General features: G+C 46.3%; 1 protein-coding gene across 1 annotated transcript in view; it reads right to left on the bottom strand.

The window, feature by feature from the left end:
• LOC144762707 (elongin-A-like) overlaps positions 1–20,220 on the bottom strand; it is a 586,446-nt gene that overhangs the window by 515,107 nt on the left and 51,119 nt on the right. Inside the window, exon 2 of the mRNA XM_078647949.1 lies at positions 4,687–4,743. Within this exon, the coding sequence (XP_078504075.1) occupies positions 4,687–4,743 (57 nt within the window). The remainder of the gene's footprint in view (positions 1–4,686; positions 4,744–20,220) is intronic.

Here is a 20,220-nt window from a genome sequence, read left to right as displayed (position 1 = left end):
GTAAATATAATCTATGTGGTATGTCCTTGTGCTATTTCCCTTTCTCACCCTTCCCAAGTACCAAGTACCAACGTCTAAAGGTGTTACTGTGATTTCTTACAAACTTTAGGTCCTACTGGTTATATTCTTGCTTGTAAAATTTATAGTCACGAGATTGTGGCTCCATCAATTTGACTCAGAAAATCACTCATAGATAAAGGTTTTAAAACTTTCCCCGAGTCTGTGGTTAATTATATATAAGTACATGTGTTTAAATATTGCCTGATTATTCTAACTCCCTTTACGATCCCTAGGACTTATAGCAAAGTTGATTAGGATTGGTAAGTCATGGTTTACAGGTATAAGTCCTAAAAGGACTCAAAGCACTGAGAGTGATTACATTAGAAATTAGTTAGGCAGGACTACTAGTTCAAAGTGTGAATGTTATATGGGCCCAGGTGAGTATGGTAATATTGAACTAGTTGGACCCTGCACGCTCTATCACATGTTCACCCAAGGGTATCCTGGAATTGAAAAACAGATGTTTATTGTTACCCAACTCAATGGTACTCATTTTATCGACCTCAGAAGGATGAAAGGCGGAGTTAACTCACCGTCATTTGAATCTGTGACCATGAGGTCAAACACAGGCCCCTACAGTGGATGAATTAGCCCACTTAGCTACCAGACTCTGCAGGACTTCAAATGCCTTAATATATTGCTTTTTGTTCACCGTGATTTTGAACTCCCATGGTTTGGTATTTATTTGCTTCAGCTTTCACATACTTTTGTTAAAATTATTACCATTTCCCTCCCGGGCATGTTACACTAGAAACAGAAGTGCCATAATAACTGGTCATTTCTACTGGCACAATCAGGAAGATACATGCTGCAACAATGTGCCATTATTTTGGTCTCAACTCTATGCCCATGATCCAGTTATAGGCAACACTATCCGTTCACCATTGGGAAAGCTGAAGTTATATTATTTGTTATATATTTATTTTAATTAATTATATAATTTGTGAATCCGCCTTAGATGTGTCAGTTGTGCAGTCAATCAAATCAAATTAACTGAATAATTTAGGACAGTTCATCTTTCTTGTAAGTGCTATCAGATAGTTTGTAGGTTAAGAGCTGCTTGAGCACATTGACGCCTGGGCAAGAGCGAGAAAATATATGAGATGGGGCGGAAGGGTCACTCAAGAGACACCCTTATGGGTGGGGTCCTTTCTGAAGAAGACAAGGAAATTGGTAGGGTTCACGGCCTGGGATACCATTGTGATTACCAAGCTAGGAGATCTAATAGAGGGAAAGACCTTGATTTAATTTGCCTTCCCGCAGAAAGAATACAAATTTAGCAAGTTGCAATATTTTAAATGCATACAAATTTAACCTGCATGTGAGGCTGAGAGGTTAGACGTGGAAGAAATCCCGGAGTATACCCCACTAGAGGGTAGGTTGCTCCAAGGAGAAACAGAGGCCAAAGCAGTCTCCTGGACCTACAAGTCTATCAACAATAAAGCACCCAATAACTTTATAAAACTGAGGGTTAGGTGGGAGCAGGAGATCAGTGAAATGGAAGACACAGACTAGGGGGTGGGCCCTGATGCACCAGAGAGGTAGCAATCAAAACTAGGCTCAGACTGATCAAATTTAAGAACTTACATCAGGTATATTACGACAGGGCAAGTTTACATTGAATGGGCAGAGCAGAGTCCCACTACTTGCCTCAGATGTGGGGAGGAGAGAGGCTTGTTCCTACACACCTTATGGGGCTGCACCAAAATACAATCATATTGGATCGCCGTCTTAAGTGAGCTGAATAAGATACCAGAAATACCTATCCCAACGGACCTCAAATATATCGTATTATGTGTATCAACGGAAGTTGACCTTCCCCGTTTCAACCTCCTATTCTGTAACCTAAGCCTCATAGCGGCAAAGAGAGATGTGGCCAGGTATTGGGGTGCCACAGACACACCAACCATTTGGGAATGGAAAGTAGGGATAGATCTTTACATAGCTGCGGGAAAAAAATTAAAAAAAATCACAAAGTTAAAGAATGCCAGAGGAAATTCAGAAAAATATGAGGTCCATCCATGAATCCATGAACTATTATGGTATATACCAAGGAGAAGAGGAAGGAAGGCACCTTTCACACTGACCAGTTGCCAGGCAGTACGATTGGTAAGTCATGACATGTTTTATATCGATTATGTAGTTGCTGTGCATGATTTTATTAAGTGCTGTACTCCGATGAACACACCACAAATGTATTTCCACTCCAATGCAGATATGGTTGTTGGTGCGCTGTTGAGGATCTGGTGTTGCTTGTTCTAAGAGCTAATAAAAACATTTACTTTAAAAAAAAGATGCTTGAGCAAATGGATCTCTAGGATGGTGCTTAGAGCGCTGTTGGATTTGTTAATGAGGATGGGCACGCTTACAGTGACATCTGATGGGTTCTTAGAAAGTGTAGAGCAGGGGCTGTGAACTGGTATGTAGAAGGGTTCTAAGCAGCACCGACTTTCCACACAACCTGTTCCTACTAACAAAAGGTGAACATACTTTTGTTAAAATTCCTACCATTTCCCTCACAGGCACTTCACGCTAGAAACGGAACTGAGATAAAGACTGGTCATATCTACTGGAGATATGAAAAAAAACGTATGAAAATTGAACAGTATATGTAAGTTTTGGTGAAAGTAACCATTACAACATAGATTTGCTGAGAATATTTTGAAACTTTATTTATAAAAGTGTTGCTTAAATTCCAGCCACAGCCAGTACATACGAATTGTCTGAGATTGCTGTGGCTTTCATAAAGTAGTTGGAGAGATATAACCAATGACTGGTGACCATCCGCGGGTAAAGGGTTTCCTTCCGTATGCCTCATGCATTGACTACACATAGAAAGTGACTACATTGATTTTGAGCTTTATTGTTATTGTTCACTATTATTCAAGAGTTGATATTACTGATAAGGGCATTATACATATAGCCAACTGGCGCCCATGGTCTTATTCGACTCACAGGTTAATGGACGGAGATCGTTCCACTACTAACTAACCCACTACAAAATGGCCACCGCAATACTATCAGGCTCTAACTTCTTGGATGTGCCTTCTTTTATTTCACTTATTTTGGACTCACACGTGACAGTGCAGCCCGCAAGTTCACATCTATTTCTATGCCCGCCGCCGAAGCTACCATCACCATCCCGGTGTCGGGGACAGGGTAGGTGATATAGACGGACGCGCAATGCGCGCTGGTGAGTTTTACTGGTCCTTTCCTTGTGGAGGTAAGTGCAGAATCCTTGGGCTTCCCTCCACCGACATGGTCCAACCCACAGAGATTGCATCTGTGTTCTACTGAGTTCATGGTCTTAGTCAGGCCTTGCTGTTCTGAAGTCGTTATGCTCCGTGACACACTCTGGCCACGCTGGAGGTGTTCCGGGGGTGTACCCTAGGGGCGGTGTTTTGACTTTGCTTATGACCCCGATAATGAAACGCTAATCCGGTGTTGGTAGGCCACTAATTGGATGGCCTCATTTTACAGCATACCAACTGCCGGATTTTCATTCTAACCGCCACCTACTATTTACTTTTGGGGACGCATTTAATTGGAGAATACTACTTGCTTTCTCCCCCCCCCTCCTTTCTCTCTTCCCTGATTAGGACCCAATCGGTGTCCTTTTACCGCCGACCACTGTAGCATGCATGTTGTGCGGACAGTTTAGGTGAGTCCTATTACACCCAGATTACTATGTCAATCGGTTTTTATAATACAGTGAATTTCTCTCAATGTAGTGAATTCACTTCAGAATGAGAGATCCCATTATAGTAGGTAGCATAATGTTTTATTCTGTGTGTAATACCTTACATCCACTATGATGCTGTATGACGGAGCACCTGGTACGATCCTTTCATGACCACTGATACGCCGGATAGTAATTGTCCCATGGCAAATGATGTTTTTGGCATTAATGTGTGTTCTTAAACAACAAATCTTGTATCTCTCTTTTTCCCTCCACTTACAGGTCTACTATGACATGACAGGGTATGTAGTTTCACGCTTACCTCACTAGTGTAGATAGCATAGCATGGATCCTGAAGAAGTGTCCTGATCACTCTTGACTTTTGAGACACAAAACAGGTTGATCATTTGAGAGTAGATCTCTTACCACTAGACACCTCACAACTAGGTTTGGGTCCTATCCACACAATTTTAATGAGGCAGTTAAACTTTATAATAAAATTCGGTTAGGATTAACCAACCTTTTTTAATTCACATCCCCCCTCCTACTACACATACTTGGCCTCTCACCCCCATTGCACCCACCAGCAGGAACAAAAGATCCCCGATAAAGAGCCCCGGTTTCGGGTGCCAGTCAGGTATTGCAGCGCCGCCCTGACGAGGGGCAGGCTCAAATGATGAAGCATGACACCTAGCTTGCTGGGTGTGTGAGAGCCCTAGTTCCAACAAGGAGAACTCCCTCATACACACATTAGTGGTTCCTCACTGACCCCACTACCGGTTCTTGCTCAGGACTCCTAATTCCCACTCAACCAGAGGAACTTTGTACCTTCTTTTGTAATAGCCTTTCGGCTTGTACGCTGGACCTTGTTAAACTAGCCCTAAGTCCCTCTTTTGGTTTTACATAATCTCAAAATACACAAGTATATAAAACGATTCAACTCTTACCACAAGGATATCCAACGATATTTTGGTCTCCTGCAACTCTTTAAGTGTTTTTACAATCTGAAAAAGAAAAATAGAGAGATGGAAAAAAGGCAATAGTGTGAGAAGATCGACATGAATGGGTTTCTTAGTACATCAAACTACTTGTAAGACCAAGAAAATGACTTGGTTATAACTGGCACTTCAAGGTTCCATGGAGATATATATACACAATGTCAGTACTTTGCAAGACATATAGCCAGTGGGGGGGGGGGAAGGGGAGGCCAAACAATAAAACAATACATTAATTTAATACCATAACGAGTAATGCGAGAAAAACAACCCTTTCTCGAAAAGGAACTCCATGATGGCTCTTCAGTCCATTATTCCCCCAGCACTCTTACAAGAAAAGAAAGAAGAGTTACTGCTCAAACCTTTTGATACAACAAAGACAAAAGCGCCTGTGCTCTAGAAGCACACATCATCCTCTTCATGCTGTCCTTGTCCAAGTAATGGAGAGGCTTTAGAGAAGGAACAGCATCAAATAACATTTTAGACAGAGCTTATATAAACACTGGCCAGACTTCATACATTTTACCCTGCCGTGTCGCCAGACTACCCCCAATGCCAAACTCCCACAGCGAATATCTTTTACATGTTCTGGCATTACCCCGTCATCTGCTCCTTTTTTGTGATGAGAGTTTCACAGTCCTTAGCCGCACTACGAGATGCCAGGACCTTGCCTATGTTGATGGCTGGCTATTAGCCCTCCATAAACGTTGGAAGACGGGGGGGGGGGTTGACCATTTGCTTTATTGACTTGGCCTTATTATTAGCTTGGCATACTACTACAATGCATTGGAAAGCCTCCCCACTCCCAGGAGTTTCACAATGGCATAGCACAATGGATAACTTGGCCACAGTAGAGTCCATGGCACTACGTCGAGAGGAAATATGGAGTCTGCAAAAGTGCCCCCTTGGTCGAATTTTGGTATGCACCTGTTACAACGCATTCGTTACTCCGCACTACCATTACAACGCGACTTTTATAACGCATACCATTACAACGCATTGCGCTGGGGGGCGCTATAGGATAGGGAATGGTATAATTTACTATCCAACACCTTCCCTAGGGTCCACGGGGACTGGAGTTAGAATAGTAAATTATACTTACCACTATCCAGCACCCCAAAGCGCTATGCGTTGTAATGGTATGCGTTGTAATGGTCGCGTTGTAATGGTAGGTAGTTGTAACGGTATGCGGAGTAACGTCATACATCCTCGAATTTTTGGTCTCATTCCAAAGCAACCCCAGTGTTGATACCAGGCCACCATGACTGAGTACATAAGCAAAACACTCCCTCCATAGATCTCCCCGTACATCTCCTCCCCCGTACATCTCCCCTGCTCCCTCCAGACAGCACACTCCTCAATATATTTTTAACCCTGCTTCATCCACATGATTGTGAGAAACGAGAGGCCTTGTGCCTCGACTTGCAACCAGTAGACACTACCCCATTATATTACCAAGGACATTGCACAGAATCAGACTCCTAGTTGTGTTTTTGTTTACTGGTTTAATATTCATTATTAGTATATTTCAGTATCATCAAGTGGTTGCACATTTGAATGCAAAGTTAAGCAAAATTTACTTTTGTGAGATTACTTCTGGCTAAATTGCAAAAAGTCCAAAAAAGATGGGTTAAAGAAATGAGGTGCTTTGAGCGAATTAGCACATGGTTCCAGAATTTAAAAAAAAGTTTCACACACTGACTACAAAACTTAAATCTAAAAGCTTCTACTCGTCAGGGGCTACATGCTGAAGCTACTCCAACCTCGAACAGTCTTGACCCATCTTTAAAGACAAAGGCCCCCACCAGAAATGAAGAGAATGACAGGCTGAGCAATGGTCAGCCTGACAGACACTTTTTATGTTCAGGTCAGACTGCCTGAGCTGAAACTTGCTGGGCTAAAGAGGTCACAGCCCCCATCAGTGTGGCCACTTTAACCTGGCAAAGCCCTTGGAAAACCTTCCCCTCATGACAAGGGGGAGCGTCATTGAAAGTCTTGGATTTAAGCACTTCAATTTGAAGCCCTGACGTGCCCAGGGTAGAGTGTCTATTACTGACACCTCATCACAGAACTGAGTATGGTCAGCAACTCTCACTGAAGCCCATCCCACTCCATGATGGGGTAGACATTGGATGCGGTCAGTCAGTGAGTGGAGGTAGCAGTCCTTACCCTCCTGGAACCTCCAATACTTCCCTCCAGAGATGCTGCATCCAGTAAGTTTTAGGTTTTGTAAAGTTTGGTGCATGTGTGTGTATGTATGAATGTATGTATGTGTATTTGTGAGTGAGTTGTGAATAGTTGTTTTTATTTGCCCGCTTGTGTGAATGCATGAGTGCGAGTTTGCATGTGCGACTCACCTGCCCCACTCCCAGATCATATTACCAGTTGTCACCGATGGCTACCATTCCCTTACCAGCATAGGCACGATAACTGTTCTTGTCAGCTGAGGCACTAGTGAAGTAGACCAGGCTACCTCCTTGCTCCTTTGCCTGTTACTTACAGACGGAAGTTTACCAACACTTAAGTCAATTCCGGTCCATCACCCATACCTCCTTCTCTACCTCATAACAGTGTTCTGCATGCTTGGGACTGCACAAGATGACAGACTTGTCTGCAAACCAATTTACATCTTGTGTGTATCCATTTTCACTGTTCGCTTAGAATTACACATTACTTGGATCAGTTGATCCCTGCTCTTCCTCTCCTTTGTAAATGCTCAAAGAAAGCCTGGAAATACTTTGGTTGCCTGGGGTTAGGATTATTTTAATTGGAAACATGGCTTGACTGGTTATGCCCCATCTGATCAGATACAAACCGGTCTAAATGGGCAAAAAGATTATTATGATCAGTTTTGTTTAGTAAAGTGTGTCCCAGCAGCACAGGGACATTTTAACAAGAATACAACTTTGGAAGTTGGGAGAGCTTGGCCTGGCAGGTCAAGATTGAGGATGCATTCTGAAAACACTCCATGATCTCCTCTAACATACTGTAACATCCTGCAGCCCGGTGACTGCAAAACCTTTTCTACCTACTGTAATGACACTCCTGAGTCCACATAGTTGCAGTGCTCCTTATTTGTGCTCCTCACCAAGTGGCAGAAGATTTGACCTCCTTCACAGACCCATGAGGCCCAAGTAATTGCACCAAGATGACGTGATGTCCTTGGCGGTAGAAGACAGAGCTACGGGCTACCCGCAGGACACCAGGTGAGACCATGTGGGATGCAGCTGAAGAATGACTGGCCACATGTCCCAGTGCCTCCTTTCCAAAGTGGTCTGCTTCAGACAGATCCTCTCACAGGACCAGCTGGAAAGGCACACCTGAATACTGCGGAATTTACTGCCATACTCACTGCCTCAACCTCAATACAATGGGCTGACTGCTTGTGCTGCCTTTTACTGATCCAAGGCAAGCAGGCAGATTGCACCTGGGACACTGGATTGTCAGTACTCCTCCTCCTCCATCCATCCATCTCTGGGTATACACATCCAGGCCGGTAACTAGGGATAATTATCTTCATCTCCCAATGATCAACCACTTCCAGCACCTACTCAGTGATGTTGGGGCCAACTATGATCCATGAGGATTTCCTTGCACCGCCTTGTCTATAGATCAGACAACCACTGGGAATGTCAAAGGTTTTAGCTCTCAGGGCCAAACCAAAATAGACAAATAAGCAATCCATCCATAAAGTAGAGCAGAGCCCTCTAAAAAGGCCCCACTTTCACACCCTTCAAGCACACCTAGCAACTTAGATACTATTCCACAGGCAATCCAAACCTCAAGAAGCAGTTGAAAACAAGATCGGTATGGTCAGAATCGATTTCTCTCTCCTCTGCCAAGACCTGCAAAACATGATTCAAAGGGCCTCTGAGGCAGAAGGTAGGATTTCGACACTAGAGGACAAAATAGCTACAAAATAGCTACAATGAGGTGTCCAAACTCCTCTCAGCAACTAGCACCAGGGAAGATCGGGCAGAAGACTTTCAAAACGGGTCCAGATTAAACAACCTATCGTTTGTGGACTTCCAGGAGGGTGCTAAAGTCCCCATCTTGAAAATTTCCTGGAGGTATGGCTTAAATCATGGGTCCTAGGAGTCCTGCTTTAACCCCATTTCATAATAGAGCAGATACTCCATTCTCTGATTCCGACCCCCCCCCCCCCCCCAAGCCCCTCCTAAACCCCTTAATGCTTGCATACTTAACTACAGAGACAAAGACATAATCATACATGCAGTCCGCCAGGCTGGGCTCCAGACATATGAATCCACCCACATAAATGTCTTTCAAAACTATACCAGAGCGGTTCCCAGCCTAACTCAAAGTAATTCATGTAGCAAAAACACACTTTTTTGATACTCCAGAAGTGGCTTAGGAATGGGCCACCCAATGTCCCAACTTGATTAAAATCACTACTGGGGGGCGTGGCTAAGATGGCGACCTGAATGGACACAGGTTCCTGAGGCTCCTCGGCCCGGATCCCCGTCATGACCCTTTTTCAAGCATTTAACCCCCGAATTGGTGAGACCTGAGGCTGGCGGAGCAAGGGCTGCTGGAGCCCATCTGTTTGGCAGCGGAAAACGGTGACACCGATACCCCTCAGTGCCCTGGTCCTTTGGAGCAGGATAGCAGACAGCGCCGAGGAGTAATGGCGGCTGGGGTACCTGCATAGACGGCACTGCTCAGCCACCGTGAACGGCCCACCAGGTGTGTGCCCGCTGTGTGGGGAAGAGGAGGTCGGAGCACAGATTCGGGGCAGGGGCGCCACAGCGAGCCTGCAATGCCTGGCGAGTGAGGAGTGCAGAGAAGTGGGTGGACGAGTTGGTGGCGGCGCCCGGCCAGAGTGAGCACCTGACCAGAAGGGTGCGACAATCTAGCCCGTGGCTTTAAGGCCTGCATCAGGGTGACGACCGGGGCCTACCGGAGCCCCGATCAGCGAAGTAGAGGAGACGCGGTGGGACAGCAGAGACCGCCCAAGATCTACATAGCTGCCGGACGTGGATGTCAGGAGCCACTGGAGACATTCGAGGCAGTAGCATCCGAGGAGAGGCCGAGCGGCGATAGAGAGTGTGCAGCCTGGCAGACGCGAAAATCGAGCACCAGGCTGTGGGGCCTACTAGCTGCAGAGAAGAGCGTCTGGCCTCTTGCACAGCAGAGGGCCACTGAGCCTAGATTGAAGAAGGGCGCTACAGCCACGAGCAGGAGGAGAGTCCCGAGGCAGGAGCACACTGTGGGCGAGGAATGCAGCGGAGGAGTGGCCGGCAGCGGAGGGAGAGCCCACGCGGGCGTCGCGAAAATAGAGCCCCTGGCCTTGGGGCCTATACAGGCCAGGATGTCATCACCCTGAAGTCTGTGAGGAGAGGCGGTAATTAGCCCTGCGCTGCAGAGGGACCCCATCTGGACCCGGCCTCGGGGGGCGGATCGGCCGGCAGGGTGCACTGGCCCAGTGCGGACAGGTTGGTGCCTGGAAGGTGAGGAGGGGCACAACAGGGGCGGAGGTGCCGGGCTGGTGCCCACAGTGCTTTGCCTGCAGGGAGAACAGAACAGCGGGCCAATCGGGGTCTTGTATCGAACCTGCTCGAGTGGACTTTGGGTGAAGCGGCCTGGTCTACACTTCTTGGCTGACAAGTGGGGCTTGGAGCGGGTCCCCGCAGCGCATGCCCTCATTGGCCCTTGAGTGCACCGGCAGGCAGTTCCTTTAGCCAGTGTGGCGGAGTGGACGACTTGGGAGGCTAGCTATTAGCCCAAGTCGGCTGGCCGTCGCGTGAGATTGCAATCATTAGAGGTACCCCTTCCGAGTGGACAAGCTAACTGGGCCTCCCAGGGTTGGAGCGGACGGCGGACTATGGCCACCGTGGGGCACCGAGGTGGGCGTACTATTACGGACATGCTTGCCAAGAGTACCCCTAAGGGGGAGAAGGGCCCTCCATCCACGGCAGCGGCGAAGGAATCCACGGGACAGGAAGACGGAGGGGCCCCTATTACTAAAGCGTTCCTGGAAACCCTATTTATCTCCCTACGCGAGGACTTCCCGACGCTTAAACAAGACATGGCCGGAGAGCACTGCGAGCTACGCCGCAACGTGGATGGCCTGGGAGAACGGGTGGTGACAATGGCGGAACGCGGAGCAAACCAGGAGTGAGGCGGTTGAACAATTGCAGCAAGAACTCATTCGCCTTCGTGAACAGCAGGTTGACTGAAGAACCGGGTTATTTAAGACCCAGCGGCGCCAGGGGAAACGCCCTAGAGTCTGGGTCCACCTGTCTTAGAGTACAGAGACACGGGTGATTCTTGGTGTCGTCAAAGATCAATTTTATTAGCTGCAGCCTGTAACAGAGATCCTAGAAGTACAACACGGTGTATGTTCTCAGGAGACAGCTCGCTTACAAAAACCAGTCATCCCTTTTTACACCAAATATTATGCTTCAGGCAAATATCCCAAATTTACAGTTGACCACTCACATGTTTTCACAGAAAGAAAAGGCAGGATCATGATGACAAGCCCATTTTTCAGTTTGTCCAGCCCACAATCAATTATTGGTCAAACCCAACATTCTGGATCAGACAGGTCGATCGAACCCACCATAAAAACGGGCACATCCCCATCGTAAACGGATCATAAAGAAAAGAGTAGAGACAGGTGTGAGCAAGATAGGACATAGTTATGCGCAATAAAAGGTTTGATGGGGTTTTGTGTCTCGATCCGTAATCTTGATCAGCTACCGGGAAAGGGACTGGTTTAACAAGTTTGGCTTCAGGCAAGAGGGTCGCTCGCTCAGGTCATTCAGAAGACAGCTAAAGTGTACATGTGTTTGGAGACTCGTTCGGCCACTGTCACCGGCCTATGTGAGGGCAACTACAAAATGGCTGCCGTACGCAAGATGGAACCCGAGCGTTCAGAACGGACTCCCTGATTTCATGGTGATCTCATCACTCGAATAGGACGAAAATACTCACACATCTTGCACTCGCCATATTCGGTCTGCTGATACCAAAATCATCATGATACGACGACTTTTATAACAAGGTTCAGAATTTCAATACCTCGGGCCCTCCTTTTGCCCTTACGTAGGCAATAACCTAAACCCATGTCGTCTGAGTCCAGGTCTATACTCATCAGATCATCAAGATGTTCTTGTAGCATCATCCTATTACTTCGCACGTCTCTTGATAGGGGTTTCCTTACACACGATGTAGCACAGAGACCACATATAGCAGGAGTACACTGTACACAAAGACAGAGCAGGAAAAGGATGGCTAAGATCACCCCAATTACCATCAGAGTCTTCCATCCCCACGTGGATAACAGTTCCCAGAACCATCCCATCAACAACCAATCTCCTTTATCCTCGTGTATAGATTCGGAGATTTTATGCAGTTTGGAAATGGCCTGGTACACTGTCAGAGCATTGTCTGGAATGAAAACACAGCAACTTGATTGGATCACTTTACATACCCCACCTCGATCTGCGAGTATGACATCTAGCGCAACTCTGTTCTGGAGAGTCATAATACGATCCGACTGGAGCTCAGCAGTCAAGTTACTAAGGGCACCGGCAGTTTCAACTACGGTGGACTCCACCACTCTCGTCAGTTGTCGTATGTTCCTGCTGTTCACCATAGGTCCCCAAAACGGCAGAAAACCCTTCAAGAAATCTCCCAATTCTTTTTCTGCAGTATCTTCCTGACTGAAGACACCTCTGACTACTCTTGTCTTGTGGTAATCTGCCGCGGCTGTGTAGGTGGGAGGCAGCAGGAACGAGACAAAACATGTGCCCGAGAAATCAGGGGGCAGCCATGTGTATGCTCTATCATAACAGATGAAATAAGTACCCTGAGCTGCTAGGAACGATGGGGAAGTCTGGGACGAAAAAAACATACGTCTCAGTGCAGATACTACTCCCTAACTGAGCTCTCGGATTCTTGCCATTACCTTGCAGACAAAGATGACCCTGGTGGGGTATAATCCAAATCGGAGAGGATCTTTTCGCTTGCTGGTTCTTACTCAGACTAGCTCCATATCCGGTCACGTTCCATCCAATATACGCTAGTGTCTCATCTCTCGGGATAGTCTCATAGGAACTAGCTCCTTTAATCATATCGACTATTCCCTTAACTAGAGCACTATTCTCACGATTATCCTTCACAGAACGTAGGGGGTGGACTTCGCGAGCGTAGATGAACATCGTTCGGTACGCCCATACAGAACCATTGTAGCTAAATGGCAGGACTAGATAAGGAATACCTTTATCAGTAGTATGAGGCATAAGACCACACACCCAACAGTTAGTCGTGTTCACTACTAATTGGTGTTGGTGCAGAAGCTGAACGAAAGAGTTATTAACAAACTCCAATCTTCTAACGGTCTCATGTTCAGGCAGAGGATGAAAAGAATGCGAAGAAACAGTAGAAGAAGGTATGGGTTGTGTAGTGGATGCAAACGTCACTTGAAAAGAGAATAACATATCCCATTAAAAACATCATTAAGCTAAGCAACATGAAAACGCACAATATTAAAAAACATTTTCTACTCATTATTTCACATATTTTGGCTCTAAAGTTTGTTTCTTCAACAGGTCTCTCCATCTCGAAAAACTCCATCCTCTAACTTTGCTGCTCGCGGAGGTAGGGTGTTCCCTGCTAAGGAATGCGTCTGTCAGTCCAGGGAACGCCCAAGAACCACCAGAACCGTCGACCTTGTGTCTTCGGCTTGCACTTCAAAGACTTGGCGCCGCGACCCTACAGCTGAACCCGGATGGCGGTTCGAAAAACAAAAATCGGTCAAAACAGTTTCTCAGATGGGAGAGCTGATCTTTTAAAAATAGTAAAGAAAAGGATTTTTATTTTATTAGTCCCATGACTCTTGGTCGCAAATTATAATGGTTTTTGCCGGGCGTTGTGTGATCGCAGAATAAGAGTTCAGGTTCGGTAGTGTCCAGCCGCACTGATGGTGGCACGGCTTCTTGCAAAAGATTGTCACTTTCACGCTCAGAACTTGTCCCAATTAAACGTGCATCGCTAAAAGGCAGAAAACGAGGCACAGTTTCGGTCTCAGAATCAGGAATGCCCTCCTGGACCCACCGGTCGTACGGTAGAGGCAGAGGAACCCTCTTACAATGTACGCCGTGGATCCAGTTTTTCTTCCCTTGCACTCGTACTGCAGTTCTCGTAGATAAAAGCACCAAGTATGGACCGGACCAGCAAGGCTGATCGTTCTTTGTCCGTTGAAAGTTCTTGATCAGCACCCACGATCCGGGATCGATTGCATGCCCTGGATCTTCAGAAGCCTGAGGCAGTGTATCATGAACCTGTTGGTGTAAGACACGCAATTTACCCGTCAAATCATGCAGATAGGCAAGCAATACAGGGTGTTCAATCTCGCTAAATTTCGTCAGCCTCGGTACTCCCATATGTTTGCCGGGCGACCAAAAATTATTTCATAAGGACTAGGTCCCACTCGTGAATGCACAGTCATCCTAGTCGACAAGAGTGCTAATGGCAAAGCATCAGGCCATTTAAGACCAGAGCTTGCTTGTATCTTGGCCAGCTTCAATTTGAGGGTGTCATTATAGCACTCCACTAGACCAGCTGATTGGGGGTGATTAGCAGCGTGGAATTTTTGGCAGGTTCCTAACCCTTCACACACACTCTTCATCACTTGACCCACAAATTCACTCCCATTATCACTCCAGACCATTCTCGGCAAACCATACCTAGGGAAAAACTCATTGACAAGTGCTTTAGCTGTGGACAAGGCAGTATTATCTTTTAGGGGGTATGCGTCTACCCATCTTGAGAAGGCACAAACATCCACAAGTACGTATTTTAGGTTGTTGCATCTCTCCATGTGGATGAAATCTAGCTGCAAAACCTCGAACGGATAAGTCGGAGGCGCAAAATGACCAGCTGGAGTTAGAGTTCCCATTCCAGGTTTGTATTTCAGGCAAACCATACAATTCTTGACCACATTCTCTGCACACTTAGGAATTCCAGTATTTTGCCATACTGGAGCCAACAACTTACAGATCCCTTTCACACTGATATGAGTCATTCCATGCGCCATTGTAACCACTGCAAGCACGTACGCATCGGGTAAAAACCATCGCTGATGCTCCGACAACTCAACCCAACAACCATTCGTGTCTAATTTACCCGTACTCTCTCTCCACACACTCAACTCTTTCTCTGTAGCTTCAGCTTGGATAGACTTCACACTCTCTATTGTATCTTCACACATTCCAACGTCACCAATCCATCTTGCAGGGCCTGCAACATGCATTCGACTCATCGCATCCTTCGCCACTTCTTTTGCAACTTGATCGGCAAACGCATTTCCGTGACCAACGTCATCGGTAACCTTCTTGTGTGCACTGCATTTCACAATCGCAACTTGCAACGGCAAGGTAAGTGATTCAAGGAGCTCGTTCACCAACTGACCATTCTGAATCTTCGTTCCATGAGAAACCCACGTTCCTTCCACAGGCGTCCAAAACTATGAGCCACACCAAAAGCATACTGGCTGTCGGTATATATGGCCACTCTCTTTCCTTTTGATAATACACACGCTCTCGTAAGTGCACTCAACTCTGCTGCTTGAGCTGAATTATGTGGGATCCGTGCAGCTTCAACAACCGTCTGTAAAGTCGTGACAGCATATGCCGCAGTCGTATCACCATTTGGAAGCTTGAAGCATGAACCATCCACCCATAAGGTACCATCACACTTTACAAGAGGAGTGTCCCTAAGATCCACTCTCCCTTTCGTTTCCTCCTCTGTCCTGAGAAAGCAATCATGCTGTTCAGACACATCTGTCTCTGCTACAATCGGCAACAACGTAGCTGGATTCAACGTATTGCATCTCTTTATGTGCACATAACTCGCTAAAAGTGTCAACTCATAACCGGACAACCGAGCACTAGTTAAGTGCTGTGTCTTGGTCCTGTTTAACAAAGTGTCCACTGCATGTGGAACCATTACAATCAACATATTATTCATCACTAACCCAGCAGACTGTTGAATAGAAACAACTGCTGCCGCTGTGGCTCTCAAACAACTCGGCGACGCTCTAGCTACCGGATCCAAGGTCGACGAGAAATACACGCATGGACGTTGCTTGTCCCCAAAAGACTGTGTCAACAATGACAACGCGCATCCCTCTCTCTCGTGGACATAAAGCGTAAAAGGCTTACTGTAGTCGGGAGTACCCAACACAGGAGCCGAACACAATGCATCGCGCAATTCTGAAAAACTTTTCTGACAGTCGTCAGACCACGGGAGGGGATTCGGTGTATCTTTACAAGTCAATGCCACCAGAGGTTTGGCCAGCAAAGAAAAATTCGGTATCCATTGTCTGCAATATGAGGTAATACCCAAGAAAACACGCACTTCTCTTTGTGTAGTAGGCACAATCATTTTCGCAATTGCTTGAATTCGTTCTGGAGTCAGTCTTCTTCCCTCCTTCGATAAGAGATGACCTAAGTAGGTCACTTCTTGTCGACAATACTGCAACTTCGAAAGAGACACTTTGTGATGGAAATCAGACAAATAACGCAACAGCAAGGTAGCTTCCTTACAAATCTCCTCAGTATCGGCAGCGACTAATAAATAGTCAACGTACTGGAGAAGAGCAGCACCATTAGGTAAAGCAATCATATCAAGCTGTGTTTTTAAAGCCTGACTATAGATAGAAGGACTCTCGCAATAGCCTTGAGGAGCTCTCTTAAACCGGAAGCTTCGGCCTCCTAAAGAGAAGCCAAAGATATCCCTACTCTCCTCGGCAATCGGGATGCTGAAGAAAGCATTCTTCAAATCAATCACCGAAAACCAAGTTGCTGAGGCTGGAATCATGGTCAGTAAGGCAGTAATGTCTGGAACAACAGGAAATTGCGGAACTACAATCTTATTCACCTCGCGAAGATCGATCACAAATCTATATACAGGTGGTTGTGAGGAATCAGTCCTTTTTAGAACAGGCAAAACCGGACTATTGCACACATTAACTCTCGTTTCTTCAATTACATCTTTCTCAATCAGGTCATGAATGATCGCTAGCAACGCTCTTTCACCTTCACTAGAGATCTTGGATTGGGGAATACATGGCATTTTAACATTTGCTTTCAACGGCACAACATATGGCGGTATCTCCAACAGACCCACATCATTAGGACCAGTAGCCCAGAGAATATCAGGAAGAGAAGACAATTCTGTCGGGAGTTTATTCTTTGACAAATACATCGGGGAGACCACTTTCTTACCTAATGTAAGTTGTACTCCCGAAGGAGAGCAATACAATGTCGCGTACAATCTTTTCAACAGATCCAGTCCCAACAAGTTCTCACCACAACCTGTCGTCAGAATAAGGGGTGCTTCGAATACACAAGGTCCAACAGAAAGAGATATAGGACTAGAAATCGAGTTCCTAACCGGGGCGCCAGAAAAACCTACTGAAACATTAGTCTCGCCAGACAAAGGTGCACCAGGGAGTTTAGAGTGCATAATAGAACTCTTTGTAGCACCAGTATCCAACAGAAAAGGCTCTGACACACCTGATGTAATCACCTCAACATAAGGTCCACTCTGATCTACTGGAACTGAAACGACTCCCTCTCTTTGTCTATGGCTGTCCTAGCAATCATTACCTTCCATATTCCCACCTTCGACATAGTAGTCGTCAGCATAGTACTGAGTCGTCCTACCAGATGTGTGATTCTGCTGATCAAAACTATTCATTGAATTTTGTGGAGGAAAGGGACGTGCGTTCTGGGGGAACCCTCCACGTCCTCTACCTCTAGGAGCTTGTGAAACATTCTGACCTCTTACGCTAGTAACACCATTCATACGCTGCGACAAAACAGGGCAACTACTCTTAAAATGACCCTCTTCTTTGCAATATGCACACTGATTAGGGCCTACAGGAAAACGTTTTTGGAGAGGCTCGAACCTTTGCGAGTTTCACTGAAACTGCGGAGGCTGCCGATAGTCACGCTGGTTACTACGGGCGGATATGCTTGCTGTAAAAGAACCTTCGTCTTAGCTCTTTAGTCTTTTTGTCTGCCCTATCCTTCTCATCCTTATCCCTATTTTCATAGTATTGTGCAGTAGCCAATATCTGTGCCGATGAGGAAACAGCCCACGAACTCTCGGAATCCTTCAACTTGGTACATAACTCTGGAAGCAAATTATGCACGAACTTAACAAACAACCGTTGACCACCTTCAGTACTCATGTCTTGACCACTGTGGTCAATAAATGTTTCTTCAAACCTAGTGAAGAAAATTGGACACAGTTTCATCTTTCTTTTGCTTACATGCAGACAATTTGTCCCAGTTTACTCGCATAGCAGGCATTGAAGTCTTCATGTAAGCAATGATCCTACCAGGAAGTTCTGCAACTACAGGCTCCGGTTTAGCACCGCCAACTTGTCGCGCATCCGCAGCACTAATATTGACCCAGGTATCACCTAACTCCTGCGCATGGTCCGTGTGCCGAATCAAACCCCATAAAGGTTGTAGAACCACATTTCCAAACAACAGGTCTATATCGGCTAGATTCATGACACATGAGTCTGCAGTCTGTGATAATTCTTTATAGTACCCTGCAGGATTTTTACGAGGATCAGGCAAAGTCTGTTTAAGAGCCAGAACTTCAGCTCGCTTCCACGGAACATGTACCCAAACACGCTGAAAGTGTGCTGGTACAGCAGCAATATTATGAGCGGCATCAGCCTGAACTGCTTCCTTCCATACAGGAGGAACTTCTCTCATTGGGTATTGTCTCACTTTCCTCCTAACAGAAGGATCAGGCTCAAACAACGACCGAGAAGGAAACTCGTTCCTAAACAAAAGTAGCGTCGCTATCGCTCTTTCAACGTCGGGACCCACAATCGTGCCTTTTGCAAACTCGAACCGTACATGGCACAACTCAGGCGGAGTTTGTCCCGGATCGCCATCTTCCAATTCTTCATAAAAAAAATCACACATTCTGTCAAAAACATACCTCTGCTTCGGTGCTTCCCATTGGCGGAAGACATCCATAACAGACTCACTCATATCTTGTAGGGTCAGTAACCCATGTATGCGCCAAATGATCCAATACTCCCTTCTCTCTAGAATCAGGCAGTTGGCTACGCAACTGTTTACGCTCTGAATTGGGGGTCGTGCTCAATGACCCAAAGAAAGGAGAAAAGAGACTAGTAACAGTATCCGTCATTCTCTGTCGGACAGAAGGAGAAGTTGACAGAACAGGAGATAGAGCGGACTGAGTAAGAGCTAATGTAGGAGCAGTAGTAGAAGAGGCAGTAAGAACAGGCGGAAGGGTCGTAGGAATTAAAGACGGAACAGGTAGCAAAGTCGGCGGCCCATGAGGAGGCTGCACCAGAGGAGTAGGAGCCAACTGAAGAGGAGCTGGGGGCTGTGCAATAGAAAGAGGCAAAGCAGCCAGAGGTTGCTGCGCAACTAAAGGTTGCGGAGGTGCTGTAGCACTCTGCGCATAAGGGGGTGGCGAGCTCAACAAATGTGACATTAAAGGGTCTTTCTCAAGCTCCTTCGCTGCATCTTGCTGAAGAAGTGGCAAAACTGGATAACATTTATCGATTGACATTTTACGTTGCCTGTGCAACTGCTCACTCGCTTGTTCTTCTTCGTTATCTTTATACTGCATTGCAGCTTGCATTATCGAGATACCCCTTTCTCTTTTACTTTTCTTTGCTAATTTAATTTCTTTCTGTTTGGCTTCCTTTCGCCATAGGCGGAAAGAGTCAAACATCGCCGGCCGGGCTTTCTTCTTAAAAAGCCTAACTTCGAGATTATCTAGAACTTCTGTGTCAAAACTACCATATTGGGGCCACTTGAGGACACCGTCCTTTCTTGTGTACCTAATCCACACATCATTATACGTGATGGGGCCCACGCCATGTTTCACATAGAGCTCATAGGTTGGAGTTTCAATCGGAGGAACCGGACACGAATCCTCCAATCGGGAATCCCTATTACGACCACAACAAAATATTCTTCCAAGTCTGCTAAGACCAGGCATCTTCGCTCACTAGTCTAGCTTCAAACTTCAAGGGAATATCGAATACGATAGTCTCGTGAATACACAAGTCTCTCGGCTTTGGTACTTGCAAGTCCCAAATCAAAGATCCCAAGGGGATACCCAAAAACTAAGGACTGGGAGACGCTCCACTCATACTTAACTGAGGTATCGATGTCGGCACCAGGAGACCCGTCTATCGTCTTGCTTTACAAATCATCGAAGGCTCCAAGAAAGGGCGACAGTCAGGGCAGCAGTCCTTTGTAGCCGTTGGAAAGCGGGTAACCTCGCAGCAAAGACTTTCGGACCACGACGACATACAGGGGTCGATGAAGTGGCTGGCCTTCCTCCAGAATTTTCACGCGAAGCTCCTCACGAACCTCAGGCTTAGACCGGTACCGCTGATGTCGCCCCACGTTGGGCGCCAAATGAAGAACCGGGTTATTTAAGACCCAG

This window comes from Lissotriton helveticus, chromosome 6, assembly GCF_964261635.1.
Source record: "Lissotriton helveticus chromosome 6, aLisHel1.1, whole genome shotgun sequence".
Lineage (NCBI taxonomy): Eukaryota > Metazoa > Chordata > Amphibia > Caudata > Salamandridae > Lissotriton > Lissotriton helveticus.
Note: the sequence above shows the minus strand (reverse complement) of the source record. Positions and strands in the feature narration are given on the sequence as shown.